The 20,373-nt window shown below is 28.0% G+C and overlaps 2 protein-coding genes across 4 annotated transcripts; one reads left to right on the top strand and one right to left on the bottom strand.

The window, feature by feature from the left end:
• Positions 1-658: 658 nt before the first annotated feature.
• ND-B14.7 (NADH dehydrogenase (ubiquinone) B14.7 subunit) lies at positions 659-13,362 on the bottom strand. Its single transcript, XM_016057815.4, has 4 exons — positions 13,138-13,362; positions 12,955-13,050; positions 11,793-11,912; positions 659-926 (listed from the first exon to the last, which is right to left on the bottom strand). Exons 1-4 carry the CDS (start codon positions 13,244-13,246, stop codon positions 739-741), a joined length of 513 nt encoding a protein of 170 aa, XP_015913301.1. The 5' UTR covers positions 13,247-13,362; the 3' UTR covers positions 659-738.
• A 135-nt stretch (positions 13,363-13,497) lies between these two features.
• LOC107443820 (ADP-ribosylation factor 6) lies at positions 13,498-20,373 on the top strand. Of its 3 annotated transcripts, XM_016057822.4 has the most exons (6): positions 13,557-13,741; positions 13,955-13,983; positions 16,691-16,775; positions 16,892-16,995; positions 18,761-18,959; positions 20,002-20,373. In XM_016057822.4, exons 3-6 carry the CDS (start codon positions 16,694-16,696, stop codon positions 20,142-20,144), a joined length of 528 nt encoding a protein of 175 aa, XP_015913308.1. In that variant the 5' UTR covers positions 13,557-13,741; positions 13,955-13,983; positions 16,691-16,693; the 3' UTR covers positions 20,145-20,373. The 3 variants fall into 3 exon arrangements, with proteins under 3 accessions (XP_015913307.1, XP_015913308.1, XP_042901647.1); XM_016057821.3 differs by lacking the exon at positions 13,955-13,983 and having other exon boundaries at positions 13,498-13,741; XM_043045713.2 differs by lacking the exon at positions 13,955-13,983 and having other exon boundaries at positions 13,581-13,745.

Below are 20,373 nucleotides of genomic sequence, written 5' to 3'. Positions count from 1 at the left end.
GTATCACCAACCGAATGTGGATCTATTTAATAATAATAGAATCAATAAAAGAGTATTTAATTTGTTTTTAGTACATCAGGCAATATTTAATGAAATCCATAAATGTAGTAATATCTTATATGCACAGAAATTATCTCGTTATTATTTTCTGTTTTAATTCATATTTCTCTTCACTATCATATCATCTACTGCTATATCATTATCTATTTTAACAAGATAGCTCATCTTAGAGAAATGCTCAATGTGCTCTATTGTTGTATTAGTGAATATGGTTATGGATTGCAATTGATTGTTATGCTTTAAAGTACCTAAAATAAACAAGTTTCAAAGGAATTTGCATTTTGTTTCAATTTTATTGCTGTAGGGGAACTTTAAGTGCAGAAGGTGGCACAAAGGCACATCATTGATGCAACGAAAGTGTTAAGCGGTACAGCATCGTGAACAAAGTATGTCTGGTGACATAATATAATTCAAAAGCGTCTCGATCTGACATTTCACTACCCAGAAACTAGACCAAAAGCGTTACGAACTGAGTATGTCCGGTCAGCCTTAATTAAATTAAGTCTGCACACACAAAGAGTTTTTTGAGAGTACAGAGAACAGTGGATAAATTCTAAATGAACGAAACAAAAGGGAAATGAAATAACCAAGCTTAAAGTAGGGTTTATGTACAGATATTTATTAGTATTAATAATTGCAACACTAACTAACACTTCACAGTAATAAAAGATTTGTATTCTAAGCTTCGTCTGGGCGGCCAGGATCATCATACAATTTGATACCCCAGTGCAAATTGGGTCGGTTTTGAGTTATCCATTCTGGAGCTCTATTAAGCATTGGGATCTTATTCACCTCAAAGAATTTGATGTATCCAGCTAGTATTGCAAAGAAGAGACCCCAAGTGTGGCCTATCCTAACACTATTATCTGAAAAATAACATATAAATTAAGTAAATTAAAGAAAATACAATGGTTTATACAGTAAAATGCTAGTTATCTGGATCGGTCTGATACACACTTAACAAAAATCCAATTTTAAAAAACAACTACAGCAAAATTTTTTAGGTAACTTAATTTCACACTTTTCCCAAACTTAGGACTAAATTATAGTAGAGTAGTGCATATTCTAGCATAATACAATTGTGAATGGTGTATTTAGAAATTCATGCTTTTTTTAATTGCAAAATTGATACAAAGCTTAAAATAGAATATATATATATAGATAAATTCTACTTCATATAAATTATACATATACACACACAGTCATTCTGTCCAATGGCATTTCTCAATATAAAAATACACAGTTGATATGTCGGGGGCAATATTCAAGTGCTACGTCTTTTACATTTTCACCTTTTTTAATCTTTTACCAGTCTTATTTTTTCGATGTCATAATCCGAATTTCCTCTATTTCTGCGTGATATTAAAAAAAATTTCAACAACAAAATGAAACATAAGAGAATTTCCTTAAAAATTTCTTTTGATGTAAGAATAGCAAGACTAATTTTTAAGCACTACCCTTTGTAACACTTACAAACCTAATTAGGAAAATAGTGTGTGCACTCTAGCACAAGTTGCAGAAAAAAGAACAGCAAGCAAATTAACTCCTCTCTAATTCTCTTTCCAAAGATGCCAAGGGATTAAAGAAATAATTTTTCAACCCTCTTTAGAATCTGAAGATAAAGATGAACCTGTACGAGGGAAAAAAATGTAGAAAAAATCATGTAAAGAATTCACAACACAGATAATACTTATTTAGTAAAATCTTATTTTATATGCTAGCTTATTTTGTATTATCTTATTAACGAAAATGGAAGAGCCAGGATAGCCTGGTTGGTAGAACCTTAAACTCGTGCTTCTGAGAACAGGAATTCGAATCCAGCCGATCGAAGAATTACCGTGTATTTAACGATGATTGGTGCACCCTGAATCGGTCGGAATCACTAAGTCCTCCAAGTATCCATAACAATACCTCTGGATACTGATCACTCTCTGGTTCACGCCAAAATTACAATCTGCAGATGGATGAAAGGTGTGTGAATGAGTTCTCCCTGTGAAATGGGTTGCAGCTTATGTGTGTGGCAAAATCCTGTTCTTGGTGCCACTGCAAAACAAGAAGTGCACCTTCTGCCGTAAAAATTCGCTTGATTTCAAGCAGGCTTGTTGATATTGGTAAGTGCCATATGTAACAAAAACATAAAAACGGAAGAAAAAAATTTATGAAACTTGATAATAATGAAAGTTATAATTAAAGAACAAAAAATATAATGAAGAAAAAAAACTACAATTCTATAATTACACTGAAATAAAGATTCTATCTCTAAAGACATGACAAAACCTAGCAATTGTAAATAGAATAGCAAATTTTGTTTTTAAACCCCTTCTCTGTCAGATTTTTTTTTTTTTTTTACGAATTTCCAACCAATAAAAAGCATTATTTTTATTGCTGAAAATTAATATATGTTCTATCCTAAATTCGAAAATGCTAAATAATTTTGTCAGCAAGCAGTCTTTTGCTTGATCTATTGGTGGTGAAATATGTGATATCCCGTCCACTGATCTCCAGTTTTCCCTGCAATGCACCCAAGATTTATCTTATAAAAATATGCTGTAATAACATATTTTTTTTAACTCTATTGTTTTAAGGTGTTTAAGATGAATATCTGCATAAAATAATAATTGAAATTAAGTAAAAAATATTTTATAAAATAATTTTCTATCCTTACCGTTAAAACAGCTTTATGATCAATCTAGGGCATTAAAGCATAAGATATAACATTTATCACAAAACTTAAATAATTTATTACAGATTACATGCAATGGTAAGACTAATGAAAGAATATATATAATGAATAATGAAAGAATCATTTCGTACTTTCTGTAACAAGATTACAGAAAGTACAAAATGATTTTGATTTCAATTCAAGGTAGGAAATTACCCTGTGAAAATTGTGAAGAAAGTGGGACTAGTTGTGCCCTTTCTTAGCATTATTCAGAAATACAAAAATTAACTGCGGGATTTAAATAGATACGTAAGTAATGATGTATTCAATTTCAATGATGCAATTCTTCTCTTGGTCGCATGGCCGACCATACAGGTATAAAAACAAAAAACATATGAGATGTGACACAGACAGAGAAGGGCTTAAAATATATATAAGACCAATACAAATAAATATTCATTAGATTTTCAAGAGAAGGATATTATAAATTGTATGAAAACAAAAAGAATTCAATGGTTGACACATAGCATCATAGATCTGGTAACAGTTTTAAAAAAGACATATGTAATGGACAATTAAAACTGAAAAGACCGAGAAAGGAATATTTTGAATTGAATTGAATGTAGGGTTTAATGGTACAAGGTCCACAAAAGCCGAGAAAGGAATATATAACAGGTTAAGAGAGATCTCATGACAGTGGCGTAGTGAGGGGTGGGCAAGGGGGGTCATCATGCCCCGGGCGCTACTCACAAAGGGGCGCCAAATGGTCCGCAAAACAAAAAATTGCTGGATAATTTTTATTATAATTGGTTTCTGGAAAATATATTTTAATTTTAGTGCCAGTGTAATATAATAAATGTTAATTCATAAATAAAAAGGAACACTAATAGTCTAATTCAAAGTGTAATAATATATTCATAATAGACGTCTTGTCTACTGGCAGGGCTGACTCGACAAGCACTGCTTCCTTATGGCATCAACGCTGTGTGGTTACAGAAATTATCTCCTTTCTTGATTTCTCTGATGAAACAATATGTTATAAAAAATATTTGAAGTTTACAAAGTACAAACATTCTTTCTTTCAGAACAATATTTATTTTTATTTCCATAAACGCAATGTATTTGAAGTTTACAAAGTACAAACATTCTTTCTTTCAGAACAATATTTATTTTTATTTCCATAAACGCAATGTATTTGAAGTTTACAAAGTACAAACATTCTTTCTTTCAGAACAATATTTATTTTTATTTCCATAAACGCAATGTAGCTTACGCTTGTTAAAACGATAACAATAACACTCTAATGTACTTATATGTACACGGAAAAAAGTAGCCGGAAAATAACAACTAAAGGATCGAAAGGAGACACACTACAAATACAGCGTTTTGCCGTTTCTAGGAAAGAACGCCGTATTTGTTGTGTGCCTGAGAAATATCTATATTAAAAAAATAAATGATTCCTTATTTGTTACCTTCCGGATACTTTTTTTCATGACTGTACGTATCTTTGATACTTACGACAGGTTGGGGAAGTCTGCAACAAATTAGGGAAATACTCGAAATATTAACGTTTAAGTTATTTCGCGCATTCAAGGCATTCTTGGTAAGTAATGAAGCAAAATAATGAAGTCATGTTAAAAAACTAGCACTTCAAGTTGGTACAAAAGTTGGAAACCTATTATCTTTACTTAAACTTGTAGCTCAGTTTGATCCGCTATTAGCAAATCATCTTTAACATGCCACAGAAACTCCAAAAACTGTCTCATATTTGTCAACACAGATCCAAAATGAATTCATTCATCTTCTGGCATCTACAGTTCGAAATCAACTAATAAACGATATCAAAAGAAATAAATATTATGGACTTTAGTTTGATTCAACTCCTGATATCTCACATCGAGAACAAATGTCCCAAGTCGTTAGGTATGTAGATGTTGATTTTATGAATAAAAAACTTTCCATCAAAAAATCTTCTTTTTTTGGGGGGGGGGGTTATTGAAATACATGTTAAAGATGCAGCCTCGATCAAAAATACAATTATAGAATAATTAATTCCGATGAAATTTCTTTAACAAACTGCAGACCACAGAAAACATACATCTGTTTTTCTCACGTTCAACGTTACAATGGGAATTATCAAAAAATGCTTTAACAAAAACTGCAAAATGCAAGCTGTTAGCGTTATCATCAATGGTCTAAAGAATATAGTAGAACTATTTGAAAAATTAGCAGAGGACACTACCACTACAAGTTACACCAGAAGTGAAGCTACAATTCTGTTTCAAAATATACTAACTTTTAGTTTCATAACTTTAGTTCATTTCTAATATGAAATCTTAAGGAGGATTGATCGTGTGCAGCTCAGATTACAAGATCCTAGAATGAATTTTAGAGAAGGGTTCAATGATCTTGAATCATTAGCGACTGAACTACCTGAAATTCGAGACAAGCTCTGTGAAGAGGCAATAGAAAAAGCGAAGTCTCTTTGTGAAAAATGGGATATTGATGCAACAATACGTGTAAGGAGACGCCGCAAAATGCTCGCAGAATTGGCTAAAGATGTTGTTTTTTCCACAGAAAGTGAAATTTCTCGCTTTACGAAAAGCGTTCTTGATCGCCTGCAACAAGAAATATGTACTTACACGATTAAGTGACCTTAATTTCAAATTTGGATTTCTACTAGACATTGAAAATTTATTAAAGGAGGATAATGTTGATAACGACCTTGAAAAAAAATTGCAAAAATTTGGGCGAATTTTATAATACAGATTTCAATGGAATAGAACTTTTTATCGAAATATGTGACTGTAAAATGTTACTCCGCAGTAGAAAATGAATTGAACCTAAAACCCCGTTCTTTCATAATCTCGTATGGAGAAGATGTCTTTCCAAATCTGAGAGTGGTACTTCTGACTATCTCAGTATCAACTGCTAGCTGCGAACGTTCATTCAACAAATTAAAATTAATTTTGACATATCTACGATCTACGAAGGAACAAGATCGTTTAAGTGACCTAACATTAAGTGTGGAAAGAAACAAATTTGTAATTATCAACTTTGATGATATTATTGATAAATTTGCTTCATCAAAAGCAAGGAAAATTTATACATAGTAATTAATTTTATTAATTTATTATAATCATATTATTATCAAATATATGTATCCCTTTAGAGATAATAAATATTTACTTTTTTATTGTTTTATTACTGCGTGTTTTTAAAATATTTCTTTATAAATATGTAAAATAAATAATATGTATCTTTTGAACTAATTCTAGATGATCATATACAATTCAGAATCTAGTCTTGTTTTCTCAACTGCATTTTTTGTCTCAAATTTAAAGTCTAGCTTGAGCCTATGACTTTATTTATTTTACATTATTTATTTAATAATTCGGGAGTATATTTTATATATAATACTATATGGTTTTCGAATGGGGGGGGCGCTAAAAGGGTATTGTGCCCCGGGCGCGAGTTAAGCTCGCTACGCCACTGTCTCATGATCTCAAGTCCATAGACATTTGAAAACAAAAATACCAGACAGATGGCTTTGAAAGAGAACTGTGAAGGAAGTATTGAAGTTACGATAAAAAAACAGCATCCATTCAATATATTACATTCTAAGTTTTCTAATTAAATTTCCTTGAATAATTAAAAAAAGTTTTAAAGTATTCCCAAATTACCAAATTATTATAATTAAAATCAACCGATTAAATTTAAACACTAAATTAGACAATTTAGATATTTCAGCAGGGATGCACAACCTATGGCTTATGCAAAAAGTATCACCCAAGGTCTTTTAACTTAACCCCTGAACTGTCTAAAATTTTGTTAAAAATCTAAAAGAAAAAAAGCAACAATATTTTTTTCACTTGTGCTTAGTAACAGAAAGTTACTGATTTAGTCCATAACTTTTCTTAAAGTATCAAAATGTAGCAATTTTATTATGAAAGATCCATTTATTTATGCAATGGGTTCAGAGTTTGCAGTGAAATGTAATTATTCATTAATTTATATAAATAAACTGAAAGAGGAAAAAAAAGTAGATTAGATAAAAAAACTAATTATTTGAAAATTCTAGCAAATCATCAAATTACTATGATACTGCATTACTAACAGTAACAAATTTTGTTTTCTGAATAATAGTGAACGATATCTTTTAGGATAAATGTAAATTTAAGTTACCTTTTCAGGTGAATGCCTAGAAATTTATCATAATTTGCTTTGTAAACTAACTAATAAGTATATTCATTTAAATTTTTTATATAAATAATTTTTATTATAAGAAAAAGTTTAACTACACATTTTTAATTCATACAAAACACTACTATCACCACTATCTGTAAAATGGCTAATGTCCGCAAAAACTACAACAGCATTTTGAAGTTTTTGCGGCCAAAAATGATTGCGCATTCCTGTTTCACATAAAAACTTTATGGAAAGTAACTTTCAAAATAACTTTATTGTGCATATTAAAAAAATTTTTATTTTATGTATATGCTTAAAATTTGTATTTGCTTATAAATTTACTTAAAAATTTATGTTCATTAGCAATAAAAATCACAAATTTGAAAAATCTTAATTAGTTTATTTAGTTTTTCTGTTTCTCAACATTCTTTTACACAGCTGTTGTAAGGCTAGGGAACAAGTGTCTCAACTGCTCACGGCCTCACATTTCTAGAACTCTAGGCTAGTGGTTCCTTATTTTTTCCCATTATGGGACCCTAAATGATTGAGCTTCTTTTGGGGGAAACACCTAACTTTATAAAAATCCTCATAATATAATCATATATATAAGATCAATCATGTTTTTTTTTTCAAGAACTGTTATAAACGATGAGAATAGTTATCAGAAAAACGTAATTCTTGTACTCGTGAATTTAATCATTTTATTTTTTAATTGAAATGCTCAATGAGAAATGTTTATAAATGCATATACTTTTCATAAACTATTCAATATATTGTTATTGAAAAAAATATACATATTAAAAATATAATATAATATACTTTAAATATAATATAATATATTAAAAATATAATATAATATACTTTAAATATAATATATTAAAAATATAATATAATATACTTTTAAAATAAAAATATAATATACTTTATTCAATTTGCATTTTACATATGTGTATAGCACATGTGTGGCTAAAGTCAAATTTTCGTCACACAAAATATTCAATGAGAAAATTGAGGTTTGTCTGCTGCAACCACCAGAGAATAGATATTTACACTTAAAAATTTACAAATGTGTGCGTAAATATTTTCGTCCAAAATGAGTGGTTTCAAAAAGTTAAATCGGAGAATTTCTTCGAGAAAATTTCTAAATTATATTCACAAAATACAAAAAAAAATGAAATAAAATAGAGCAGCATACACGATTATTTTTGTACTGAAATAAATATTTTCTTGGGTGCAAAACCTGAGAAATAAATTTCTTTGCACTGTTGGTATGTTAAATTGCACAGAAACGAAGAAATTAGGTTTTTATTAACGAGAAAAGTATTTTAAACCTGTATAGATTTTAGCACATGAACAAATATTACCAATGATTACAAGAACAAAAGAAAGGAAAAAAATTTTTTTACATGAAATAAAAACAGAAAATAACGATAATTTGTCAAATATTGCATTCTTTCATAAAAAGAAATTAATATGCTTAATTCATTAATTTAAGAAAATAGCTATTCAATCAGAAGATATTTTTTATCCAATAATAATTCATTCTAATTGGATGACAAATTAAATTTCATTCAATAAATAGACATTAAATGAAATTAATTTCATAAAAAAAAATTTTTTTTCAAGATGTCTCATGTGTGCATAGTAGAGTCACCACTACTGAAATTATTCATTTCCCATTCACTAGTAAATAAGACATGCTAACTCGATTCCATCTTGAGGTACCTTTTGATAGATGATGTCACCTTGACAGAAACACCAATAGGAATACACCTAGGATGGATGGAACAATTGACTTGCTATTTGTGACTGTGACATTGTCCTCCTCATGCTGTTGCTACTCAGTCTCAATCATACACAACGAGGACCTGTGCACACTCGACTGCTGCACCCACAGCCGTGATCTTAATACGGGTCTCACAACCAGCACTCAAAGCACAGTAACCTTAATACAGCTCTCCTGACCTCTCGCAAAACAGGAATGAGTCAACTAGCGGTATCTGTTCATCGAATTCTATCACAGATAAAATTCTGGAGGGAATGTCACGAAGAGTAGAAACCTTAACATTTATTCAATTCCTATTTACTAGTATATAAAACATGTTCACTCAATTCTATCTTGAGGTAACTTTTGATACAAGGTTGACATTATCAGCAGCACAGTACTATATTGTGTGCAATTTATAAAATGACAATAACCTACTACAGTCGAACTCGTTTATAACGAGCACAAAGGGACCGTAACATGTACTCGTTAAATCCGAGTGCTCGTAATAAACGGGTCCTTAAGGCAGGCTTGCAACCAGAAGAGGGGTGGGGGGTTGGGAGGTCAAATTATTGAGTTTACATAAAATTTAATTAATACTTACTTACTTTAATTAATTTAATTAAATACTTTTCTTAATCTAATGATAACTATCCCCCCCAACCAGCAAAAAATTTCTAGTTGCGCTACAGTCTTAAAGGAAAGAAGCAATAAACGGAAAGAAAAATAAAGGAAAAGATTCTTACCAAAACATTTATTTTTTTCATTAATCTACATATTTAAAATAGTAGTTTGTTAGCTTACTTTGAAGTTTCAGTTCGCGGTTTTTTTTTTTTATTTCGCGCGCATTTCTTATCATTTTGAAAAAAAGATTGCAAGACAGAAAAATATTGCTCGGGTCTTGCTCGTTAAAAGCGACTTCTGTTCCATAGACTTAACATTGATCCAACCAAATATTCTCGTTTCCCTCGGTAAATCCGAGTTCTCGTTAAATCCGAGCTCGTTATAAACGAGTTCGACTGTATAATAAAAGTAACCTAAAAATGGTGCTATAATTACACTTAAAATAAGCATACTGTTTCCCAAACAGCTAACACAGTTTGAAAGGTATGGATCCAATTAGAATGAAATGAACAGTACGTTTATGCTTCTCTTGAACATTTTGTATAAACAATGCAAAAAATATTCACAAAATCTTAAAATAAATGTAAGATGCATTCAAAAAATTCTTGAATGTCAGATTCTGTCAAATAATTTCTACATAGTAAGAAATAAGTTTTATCTAACATTTTGTCTTCATAAATTTGACATAGACTATTAACAAAAAAAAAATGAAATGGCATTTATTTAGGTTTATTAACTAAGTTTTTACTCAATAATTCATTTTTCTCTAATTATTAAAAATGCTAAATGAAAATAATCTGAAATAATATAAAAAGATTACAAAGGTATATACCAGGGTTGAAGTTTTTGCCGGCAAAAAGGGGTTTTTGCCAGGACAGTGGCAAAAACCTGGTAAAAACCGGCAAAAACCAAATTATCTAAATTGCTGATTAAATAATTACAAAATACTTGAAACAAATTTAAATCAATCATAAGGAATAATAATTTTGATACATTACATGAAAAAATTATTTTTAACATATTAATAATTAATATAAGGGTAATAATTTTTAAAAGATTGAAAGTTTTTGATCTCTTTTCATTTTAGAATCCTAAAATAAATGTTTTTTTTACAAATAAATAAATATTATTATTTTTATAATATTATTATTTATTATAAAATTTTTTATTTATTATTCGTACAATAATTAACTACACATGTTGATAGATATTTTATGCTTTAAATTATAGTTATATTAATTTAAAATAAGTTCATTTCACTGGAAAAAAGAGAATAATCACAAATTTTCCGATCAATAATGTTTTAAACTACTAAAATGATATATTATTACATTATCATTCAATTATGGAATAATAATTTTGTTAATTTTTTTGTAATTATTTATATTCATAGTATATATTTCAATTTTGTATCAAAAATGTGTTTTTGTCCTCTCCTCATGGAAAATATAGGTTTTTGCCACTTTTTGCCAATTTGCTTGGCAAAAACCTGTTTTTGCCAAGACGGTTTTTACCGGTATTTACCATGGTTTTTTCCACCTGCGGCAAAATCTTGCCAACCCTGGTATATACACATGATCTAAAATTTATTTGTGATAAAAGAGAAGTCATTAACTAAACATATTTTGCTATTATAAAGACAGTTAATATCATAAATTTGTGGCAAATCTTTTACATGGTCATATTAAATTGGTAAACTGGTGATTAAAATATTTTATTAGTGAACACTTATGACCAAGACTCACACCAAATGTAATCAAAACTATACATAAAACAAGTCTATGAGACTTACTTATGTTTATACATTATTTACATTAGATCATTTTATTTTAGAATTAGTCAAATTGAAGAAAAGAGGAAAATTTAAAAAAAAATCTATTGCAATAGAACAAGATATCTGAAACCAATGGAAAAAGAAAAGAAAAACGTAATTATGATGTTTTTAAGGATGTACTTATAAATTACTATTATTATAACAGGGGGAAAATGATTATAAGTATTTCTTTTTTTTAATTCCACAAAAAGCTAATTCACTTGCTTTGCAAGATTTTTCCAAATTCAGTTAGCATTTTCCTATTCAGTCATTGATTTATATTTCTTAGAAAGCTTTATAAGGCTTTCTTCAAGTTTTGTTTGTACTACTGTAATACTTTTTTTTCATTAAAAAGGTTCATAGAAATCAAGGTTCAACTAATTCAGATAATTGATTAAAAAAAGTTAGCTTAAATGTAAAACAAAAATTAAAAAAAAATTTGGAATTTTTTTTGTCTTTAATTCGTTTAAAAAATTTTAATATTTTATCATTTTATTCTTTTTATCAGAAAAATACTTGTTTATTTAGTAAAAGTAAACATTCATTTCTAAATATTAGAAACCTGTTTTAGACCACAATTGATATATATTTATACAATATTTTTCAAGCAAAAACCTGCATTTGTCAGAAAATAACATTTTCCAAAGAACTTGTGACAAAAAGACAAAATATTTACTTACATTTAAATCCCCAAATAGATCCAGCTAATGCACCAGCAATTACATGATTAGGTACATCATTTTTCTTCCTCAAATGAGCAAGAACGCATACTGAGGAACCAAATACAAATCCCATACCAGCTGAAAAATAATAATAAGATGTTGAGAATACAATTTAAAAAAATTTATAACAATTTAACATGTTTTATGAATAAAAATATTTTTTTTCCTATTAAGTTTTTGACTATTTAAATACTTTAAAAATTGCTAATATAAGATCTTTTTTTCAATTAATTTACACATTACTAGTTTAATTTTTCTTTTAAAAAAAGAGGAAATAGTAGCCTTATTAGAATAAAAATTTATATTTTGACATTTTCTTCTTGCCTTATAGACTCAAAGCAAGAAGATACTTAAGAAGCAAGATAATATATGCAAGTCCTTTTTTTTTTTTTTACTAAAATACAATCTTAATTTTTAAAATTTTCATCGCTTTTAAAAAACAGATTTTATGGTATTTTTCCATTATGTATACAATGCACTTTGTCACACAGTTTATTTCATATTTACTAAAAAAAAAAAGAAGATAAAAATATAATAATTGTTCCATAACTGAAAAGGAACATCCTATATGGGTTAAAATGTGCTGAAATCTTTAATTACTTATGTTTCTCTAAACTTGGATTAAAAAAAAATACAATCCAGAGGGATATTTCTGCATTTTAGATCTGCGGAACAAACTACTAAGTGCCAAAGAGACTTCAAAATATCAATTCTTTTCTTAAAAAAACAAGTAGATGTTTGCCTGGGGTAGCTACGAGTTAAACCTTTTGAGTTGGACCCGTTCTGTGATTTTTTTTTACAGTTTCTCGCCCGGAAGTTACATCATTCTACCACTGATCAGGATACGGAAATATCCCCCAATCTAGAACGGTATGATGATTCATCTTTTTTCAATATGAATTATAGATCAAAAGGCTTTATTCAAATTAAGAACACATAGGAATATTTAATCCTTCAAAAGTATACTCTACAAATAAAATTTAATTTCTAAATAATTAAAAACCAATGTTAATGAGACAAAAATTTCGTTCATGATCAGATATAAATAATATTATATATCAGGTATAAATAACCATATAAATAATACTTTGTTGTACTTAAAAAATTTTGCACTCCTCACCAAAAGGTAATGTGAAACGTCCAAATCTTGCTAAGGTCCCATACACAGTAGTCGGCTTAGAAAATAAGGCAGCTTCATAGAAAGAAAACACAGCACCTGTAATTGTTGAAAAAAGTAAATATTAAATATAAATTGAATTCAACAGACGTGAATGGTCAGTGGTTAATTTGATAAATCATTTACCGAATATCCCAGCATATTTAGTAAAATAATACGTTTTTTCGAGACAATCATGTCCATCTGGACTTTTTTGAAAATCATAAAACTCAACTGTAAAAGCTTCCTTTCTCATCTTGATGCCTTTTAGTTAAATAAAAGGACTTATAACATTTAACAATTCAGTTCTTATTTCTAAGGGCAAAATAAGTTCACCTACAATAATAATAAACAAAGCACGTTGCCATTACAAATATGGAAAAGTCTACGTTTTCTGCTGTTTCCTTCCCCATTTGCTGTTGAAACCATTGAAAGCGAATTTCAAGTTGTTTCAGTTTATGTTTTTAAAGCTTATTAAAGGTAGTTAAAATACTATCGAAACAGTTTGTTACGTATATGCGATGGGAAAATCACTATTTTAAACTGAAAAATGATTTTTTTTTTTTGTGTACTTAGAATCTGGCAAAAACGGAATTTCTGTTTATTTTGATTTTGAATTGAATAAAAAAAGTGGACGACTGAGTTAAATGATTGAAATAATTACAGAATTTTTCTAAAGCTTTATTATTCAAAATGTGTTATTCATTATAATAGTACTTGTTTAACAAAACCACTTAAGTTCTAATTACTAGTATGTATGTCAAATACTGTTTGAAGTTATTTTTAAACATGTCCATTTCTACTGTATTTTTAATTTTTTTTAGTTCTTATTCCATTTTCAATTGAATTTAAATAAATTCAAGTGTATGAGTGGGACTTTTTATGATGTATAATAATAAGTATTTGAGTGATTATAATTGTTATAAAATATGTTCAAAAATTAAAATTGAGGTGTGTTTTTTAGGTGACGTTTGCTGAACTCTTACCAGAAAAGTATTGTATTTTATTCGTATGATATAACCTTATAATTTTTAAAATGTAACATCAAAACCATTATTTTACTTATAAGTATTAAATTTCATTAAATTATATCATTAATCGAAAGTTTCATTGAATGATAAAAAAATAATTAAGTACTTTAAGGGATATATATTACAAAGTACTTTGTATAGTTTAGTTGAAATAATCAAGGATCTGTCTAGTTATTTGTAAGAGGTATCAATTTCGTGAAAATTTAGACATAATTTGTGAGAAGTTATATTAAAAAATGAACACAAAAATATTGATCTATAGTTTCTTACCAGATACAAAAATAAAATTTTAAGAAAAAGTATTTTCTGAAACTACCGTTTTTCTTATTGAATTTGTGCGTATCGCTATACGGTAGTAAGTTTGGCGTCTACAGACCCCTGGTAATCTTTATAATTTCTCTGAATTCTGCAGTTTTTCTGGGCATATTTTTAAAGCAATATATGTTTGCATTAACTATTATTGCCGAAACGATTTTAAACTGGCAAAAAAAAAAAATTTAAACATTTATTGAGATTTACTTTGGGATGGCTAACAGTTGATCCCCTTCTGGAATATTTATTTTCTTTAGGATCTCTCCGGCTTCTACCCAGAAATCCAAATATACCGATGGCGTAGGTACCGATCTTGAAATCTTCCCGTTTCTATTAAAAGAAAAACATAATTTAACATTCTTAATGTTACAATCCAAAATCCAAATATACCGATGGCGTAAGTACCGATCTTGAAATCTTCCCGTTTCTATTAAAAGAAAAACATAATTTAACATTCTTAATGTTACAAGTTTTCTCTTCGAAAGAAAATTTGGCTCATTTTTTAATAGCAAGAATTTTGTAAAATCTATAATTTAATATTCATGCAAGCTATAGTTATGCATTTATCAAAAAAAATAATAATAATAAATAAAGAGAGAGCGAGATATTGGGAGACATTTCTATTTTAGATTTAGTCTCAATAGAAATCAGCTTGGAACAAAATGAAGTTGCCTGGTTGTTTTACTAAGATTAAATTTTAATTAAAGAAATATATGTATTATACTGCACAAGGGAATACAGATTTTACCTTCAAAATGCACCTACTTTTTAATTTTTTTCAGTTTCTAGCTTGTAACTGCCAGAAGCTTTACAAAACCTGACCATTATTTTATTGCAAATTCTAATATAGAAATCTTACTAAAGATTGAATTGTATGAAAAAATTTTGTTTTATAATTTTTTTTAAGTGACCTCTCAAATTAAACATACCTAAACATAGTTAATGGTGAGTCCTTTAAATAAGAGCCAAAAATTTGTTTCTTAAAAAAATGAATCTAAAATTTGGAAAATATATTTCTATGGGTATCTGTGGTAATATGCTCGCCAAAGTTTTGGCTACAAATTGGCAGTGACATGCTATAAAGAGTATCAAGGAACTGGCAAACTCAAAAGGTTAAAAGGTATCTGAGTTAGGCCAATATATATGTATTTTATTTTTATTTATTCATAGTATAAGAACTAAACAGTTTTACTTGGGAATTTCAGTTAGCTTGAGCTGGAATCAGTCACCTTAATTTTTACATGATCCTCAAATTTTTAGTGCTGTTTTGCTGAAATATACTTTAAAGTTAGGTTTCAAATTTGCTGTATTTGCAAACAATTCATGTACAATAACTGTTTGCTATGTCTCATCTTTTTAAAAGTAACAACAACCACAAAAAATAATAATTCTTTCAACAAATGATTCTGTTAAATATCACAATCTCACGTTGCTTAAGCCTATATTTAAGAAATATTAATAATTATGTGATTACAATTATTTATTGTAATCATTAAAAGAAAATTAATAAAGTTAGGTATATCAAGACACTTTTTGTGTTGCATAGTTTTGTGTTCTATAGCTAAGTGCAAAAAATTTGAAAGCAAATTTTATCCATATCTAATTTTTTAAAATATTTCATTCCTATCAGCAAAGGCCTTAGATCATTAATTGTAAACTAATTCTAATAAGAAGTTTATGTTATTGATAAAGCTGTTAAGTCATTATTTTTTTAATATATAAAGTAAAAGATCTATAGATCTTTTATAGATATAATGCAATTCCAGGAATGTAGAATATGCCCTATCGCACGGACGAGCCTCGCTTAAAATTCCGGCTGCCCAGAAAAAAAAAAATTTGTCGAATTAAAAAATAAAAAAAATGATATAATTTTTTTTTTTTATTGTAAAAAAATTAGTAGAATTTTTTTAAATTTTATATTTAGACTTTTTGACCACCTGACTAAAATTAATCTAAATGCTAAATTGAAAATGTTATATTTGGACAAATAAGGCATAAGAAAGATGGAAAAATAATTCATTATTTAAATATATTGAAATTTACAGTTTTGAAGTTTATTTTTTAACATTCTATTTAATTTCTTATAACTTATGCCATTCCAAACCAAAAAAAAAAAAAAAAAAATGTGTTTTGAAGAAATATCAGGCTGTGAGAATTTTCTGTACACCTGTGCAATTCAATAAACTGGAATAATCTTGATCCACTTGTTACCATCATAAGCAAAAGGTTAATGATACATTGAATGTAATACAAAATTCTATCTAATGCAAAACCTCATGTTTCAAGATTTGCATTACACAGATCTTCTACTGTATTAATTTAATGTGAAAATAAATTTTATTTAATGTATCTTTCAGAGAATGGGCAAGCTTTTATCAAAAATTTTTGGAAATAAAGAGATGAGAATATTGATGTTAGGACTAGATGCTGCAGGAAAGACAAGTATCCTTTTGTTGTTTATTCTAAAGAATTTCATATTTCAATAAAATTCTGATAGTTTCCATTTATTTAATTCAATTTTCTATCTTCTTAAAATAAACATCCTTAACACTATTTAGCTGTTTTATATAAATTGAAGCTTGGTCAGTCTGTTACAACCATTCCTACTGTTGGATTTAATGTAGAAACTGTTTCTTATAAAAATGTTCGCTTTAATGTTTGGGTAAGATTTTATGTTCAAATATTTTTATTTCTTAACATTACTGCTTGTTTTTTAGTTTTATAAAAATATAATGCAAATATAAGTTTTTTTAGTTATCTTATAAGAAGTGTTCATTTTAGTACAATATTCTGTTATCTCTAATATAAAATATTTATAAAGGTGTATTATATTTCAAATTTAAATTTTAACAATTGCTGTGAATAAATTAAAAATACAATCATAAAATCATTAATATTTTATTCACTTTTATTTGTTGTTCCAATTATCTTTGAGAGTTGACTTTGAAAACAAAATATGTGGTTTTTCAGTTGGTACCTGTCTTTTTGACATATTTGGGAACAAACAGGTCGATAGCCTTAACCTAATTACCACTAGCAAGATCTTCAGCACTATCTTCCCATTCTATCAGGCTATTTATCAAGCAACAAAATAAGGGTTATAAATTACAAATTCAAAACAGGTTAAAATTGAAGTAATGGCATCTCTTAACAATCCTAATCACGCCGGAAGCTGTTGCCCTAGTCCAGCTTCTATCAGAGTATCTCCATTTGGCTTTATACTTTTTTGAATATTGGCTGCCCTCCTTACAATGAATTAAAATCATCTCCATCAATGTAGAAACTTTTTTGGCCTGTCATTTACGTTCCACTTGAGTACTTTTAAGGCAGTGACTTTAGTCACCCGTACAAATAGTTTTTATTCGTATTTAATTGTACTTTTTTGTCGTGCCATTAGACATTTTTTTTTTAGAATTTTTTTTTTTTTTATTGTTCCAATTTATACAACTTACTTACTTAAAACTTTATTTTCCTGAATCTTTTAACTGTCCTAAACTCAGTTTGGAGTTCAACCAGTTTGCTTTCTTCCTATAAAAACTACTAGTTTATTCACATGTTGTTCTGAAGTAATCATGTGCTTAGTAGTAAAAATTTTCCAAAAATATGTTTAAGTAGCAAATTATTTAAAATTTTAAACATGTGTAGTACTTTAATTAGTAATATATTATTCTAGTCGTTTAGAAGTGTATTGAATGTAGGTTAACTGATTTATTAAAAAATTATCTCACTTATATAAAATAAGCTCCGTAAAACGGTTGTTTGTAATCATGTACTATCAAAATATTGTTCTCATTTGCAGGATGTATATTTGTCCTGATATTCGTCATTTTCCGGGTACAAAATATTGTATCCTTATTTCTCCTAATTTTTAATTTTCCTGTTCAAGTATTCCTGATTGTGGTTTCAAAGCATTCTATTTTACCATTAATATTCATTTTATCCATTAATACAATTATGGTAGGTGTAGATTAGTTAATGTGTACTTTTGTAGATTAATTAAAGAATCAAAAGATTTAGATTTTTGATTCGCTATCTTTTTATTATGATAAATAATGCTACTTAATGTACGTAAAAATTGCGAAATTTGATATCTCAATCTTAGGGCCTGTCCTCTAATGATCTTTACCACTGTAATATATGTATCTGTAAATAACCAAGTAATGCCATTAAATCAACTCTACTTAATATTATTATTAAGTAGAGTTGTTTCTAATTTTGAAAAATAAATTTACAAAAATGTTGCATTCTATCTTTCCTTGACATGAATTTTATTCATTATGCTTGATGAAATCTCAGTAAATGAAACTCTTCAAACTTGAAACTATGCTCGATTATGTATCTATTTATGCCGAATTATTTGCGAATTATAATCATTTCATTTTATGTGCATTACATAGGTGAAATAATTTTTTTAATCTCTTATTTAGGATGTTGGTGGGCAGGATAAAATCCGCCCCCTATGGAGACATTACTATGCCGGGACGCAAGGTCTAATTTTTGTTGTTGATTGTGCAGACTGGGACAGGATTGAAGAATCTAAACAAGAATTGCATAAGATCATAAATGATCGAGAAATGCGAGATGCAGTTGTTCTAATATACGCTAATAAGCAAGACTTGCCTAATGGTATTAATTTTATTCACCTCACATGCTAGTTTTTAAATTCTTTATTTGATACGTTCGTTTAAAAATATATATATAACCGAAAAAAATCATTTCATTTACTTTTCTTTTTCTATATTTAATTAATTATTTTTGCTTCAATTTGAGTGAAGAGAGAATTTATTGACATTTTATGAAATTTAAGAAATAATATTTTTATTTGTGCATTTTAAACTGTAAAATTAACATGTTGACTGTCATAAAAAAAAGTGCTGTTTTTTGTGTTGCCAAGGTAGAAAATTTTATAATTGAATTCTTAATTTTTTTTTACTTTTTAGCTAGCCATAAATGTGTGTTATACTTTTCATATGTTTTTTAATTTATGACTTATCAATCTGTAAAAAAGACTAAGATAATCTCCAAAAAAAGGGCTGAATTTGTTCCTTTCAAGTGGCATGAATGATAATGAAATATGTAAAATTAATTAAGAAAATTTAAATAATTCAATAAATGAACTGCAGTGGTCCAATGAATGAAGTTCAAAGACAAGGTTTTAAAGTGACTACTCATTCCAACTTTACTCACTATTTCTCCCCTTTTGACAATAGAAAAAAAAAGTGATGAAATGTATGAATACATTTTTCATGCTTAATAAATGTGCAAAATGTATATATCATTTCTATCATTCTAACAACCAATCAAACTACAGATAACTGAAATATTCCTTATCACTTGCAATATTCATTTTAAAACTTAAAATTAGATGATCAATATCTGAGTTTTAAAGAAAATAAAGAAACATAAATTAAAAATAGTGCCTTTATCAATTCAAAATGTGAAATACTTTTGCAAATTCGACTAATTGATTGAAAAAAGGATAAGCCACCACTCAAAATAAGTATTTTAGAGTTTTAATTTTAATGAAAGTTTTTTCCCTATTTAAATCCTTTAACTAGTAAATTTAAGGACTTAAAAGGGGAATAACTTAAATAAAATTATTTATTTTTCAACGCAGTTAGATTCATAGTTGTTATTAGCAATAAACATGCTTATAATTTTATTCCAGCAATGAAGCCTCATGAAGTGCAAGAAAAGTTGGGTCTAACTAGAATAAGAGATCGCCTGTGGTACATTCAGCCATCGTGTGCCACTAGTGGTGATGGACTTTATGAAGGTCTTATGTGGTTGACTGCCAACAACAAATCTTGAATGATGATACATTTAAGTCATCAAATTATAAAATAATAAAAATATAAGATTTAAAATAAGTTTGTATATGTCCTCCCTGTGATAAATATCATTAGTAAAGCAGCTTTTATTTTGCGGCAACTCTGATTTCTTTGGATTGGAATTTTATCAGCATAGATTTGACATTCCATAACTGAAAATATTTAAAGAACTTTACTTCTTTCAATAAATCTTTTTTAAAGCTGTGGCA

Source organism: Parasteatoda tepidariorum, chromosome 3 (genome assembly GCF_982258835.1).
Source record: "Parasteatoda tepidariorum strain Cologne lab strain chromosome 3, Ptep-v5.0, whole genome shotgun sequence".
Taxonomy (NCBI): domain Eukaryota; kingdom Metazoa; phylum Arthropoda; class Arachnida; order Araneae; family Theridiidae; genus Parasteatoda; species Parasteatoda tepidariorum.
The sequence above is the reverse complement of the archived record's forward strand: the minus strand, read 5'-3'. Positions and strand labels throughout refer to the sequence as shown.

Excerpts from the sequence above, each read along its gene's own strand:
- ND-B14.7 (XM_016057815.4), bottom strand. The coding sequence starts at position 13,246 with ATGAGAAAGGAAGCTTTTACAGTTGAGTTTTATGATTTTCAAAAAAGT. Across the intron at positions 13,051-13,137 it reads TAAATATGCTGGGATATTCG|GTGCTGTGTTTTCTTTCTAT; the intron begins GTAAATGATTTA and ends CAACAATTACAG. Across the intron at positions 927-11,792 it reads ATCTATTTGGGGATTTAAAT|ATAATAGTGTTAGGATAGGC; the intron begins GTAAGTAAATAT and ends GTTATTTTTCAG.
- LOC107443820 (XM_016057821.3), top strand. The coding sequence starts at position 16,694 with ATGGGCAAGCTTTTATCAAAAATTTTTGGAAATAAAGAGATGAGAATA. Across the intron at positions 16,776-16,891 it reads AGATGCTGCAGGAAAGACAA|CTGTTTTATATAAATTGAAG; the intron begins GTATCCTTTTGT and ends AACACTATTTAG. Across the intron at positions 16,996-18,760 it reads ATGTTCGCTTTAATGTTTGG|GATGTTGGTGGGCAGGATAA; the intron begins GTAAGATTTTAT and ends TCTCTTATTTAG.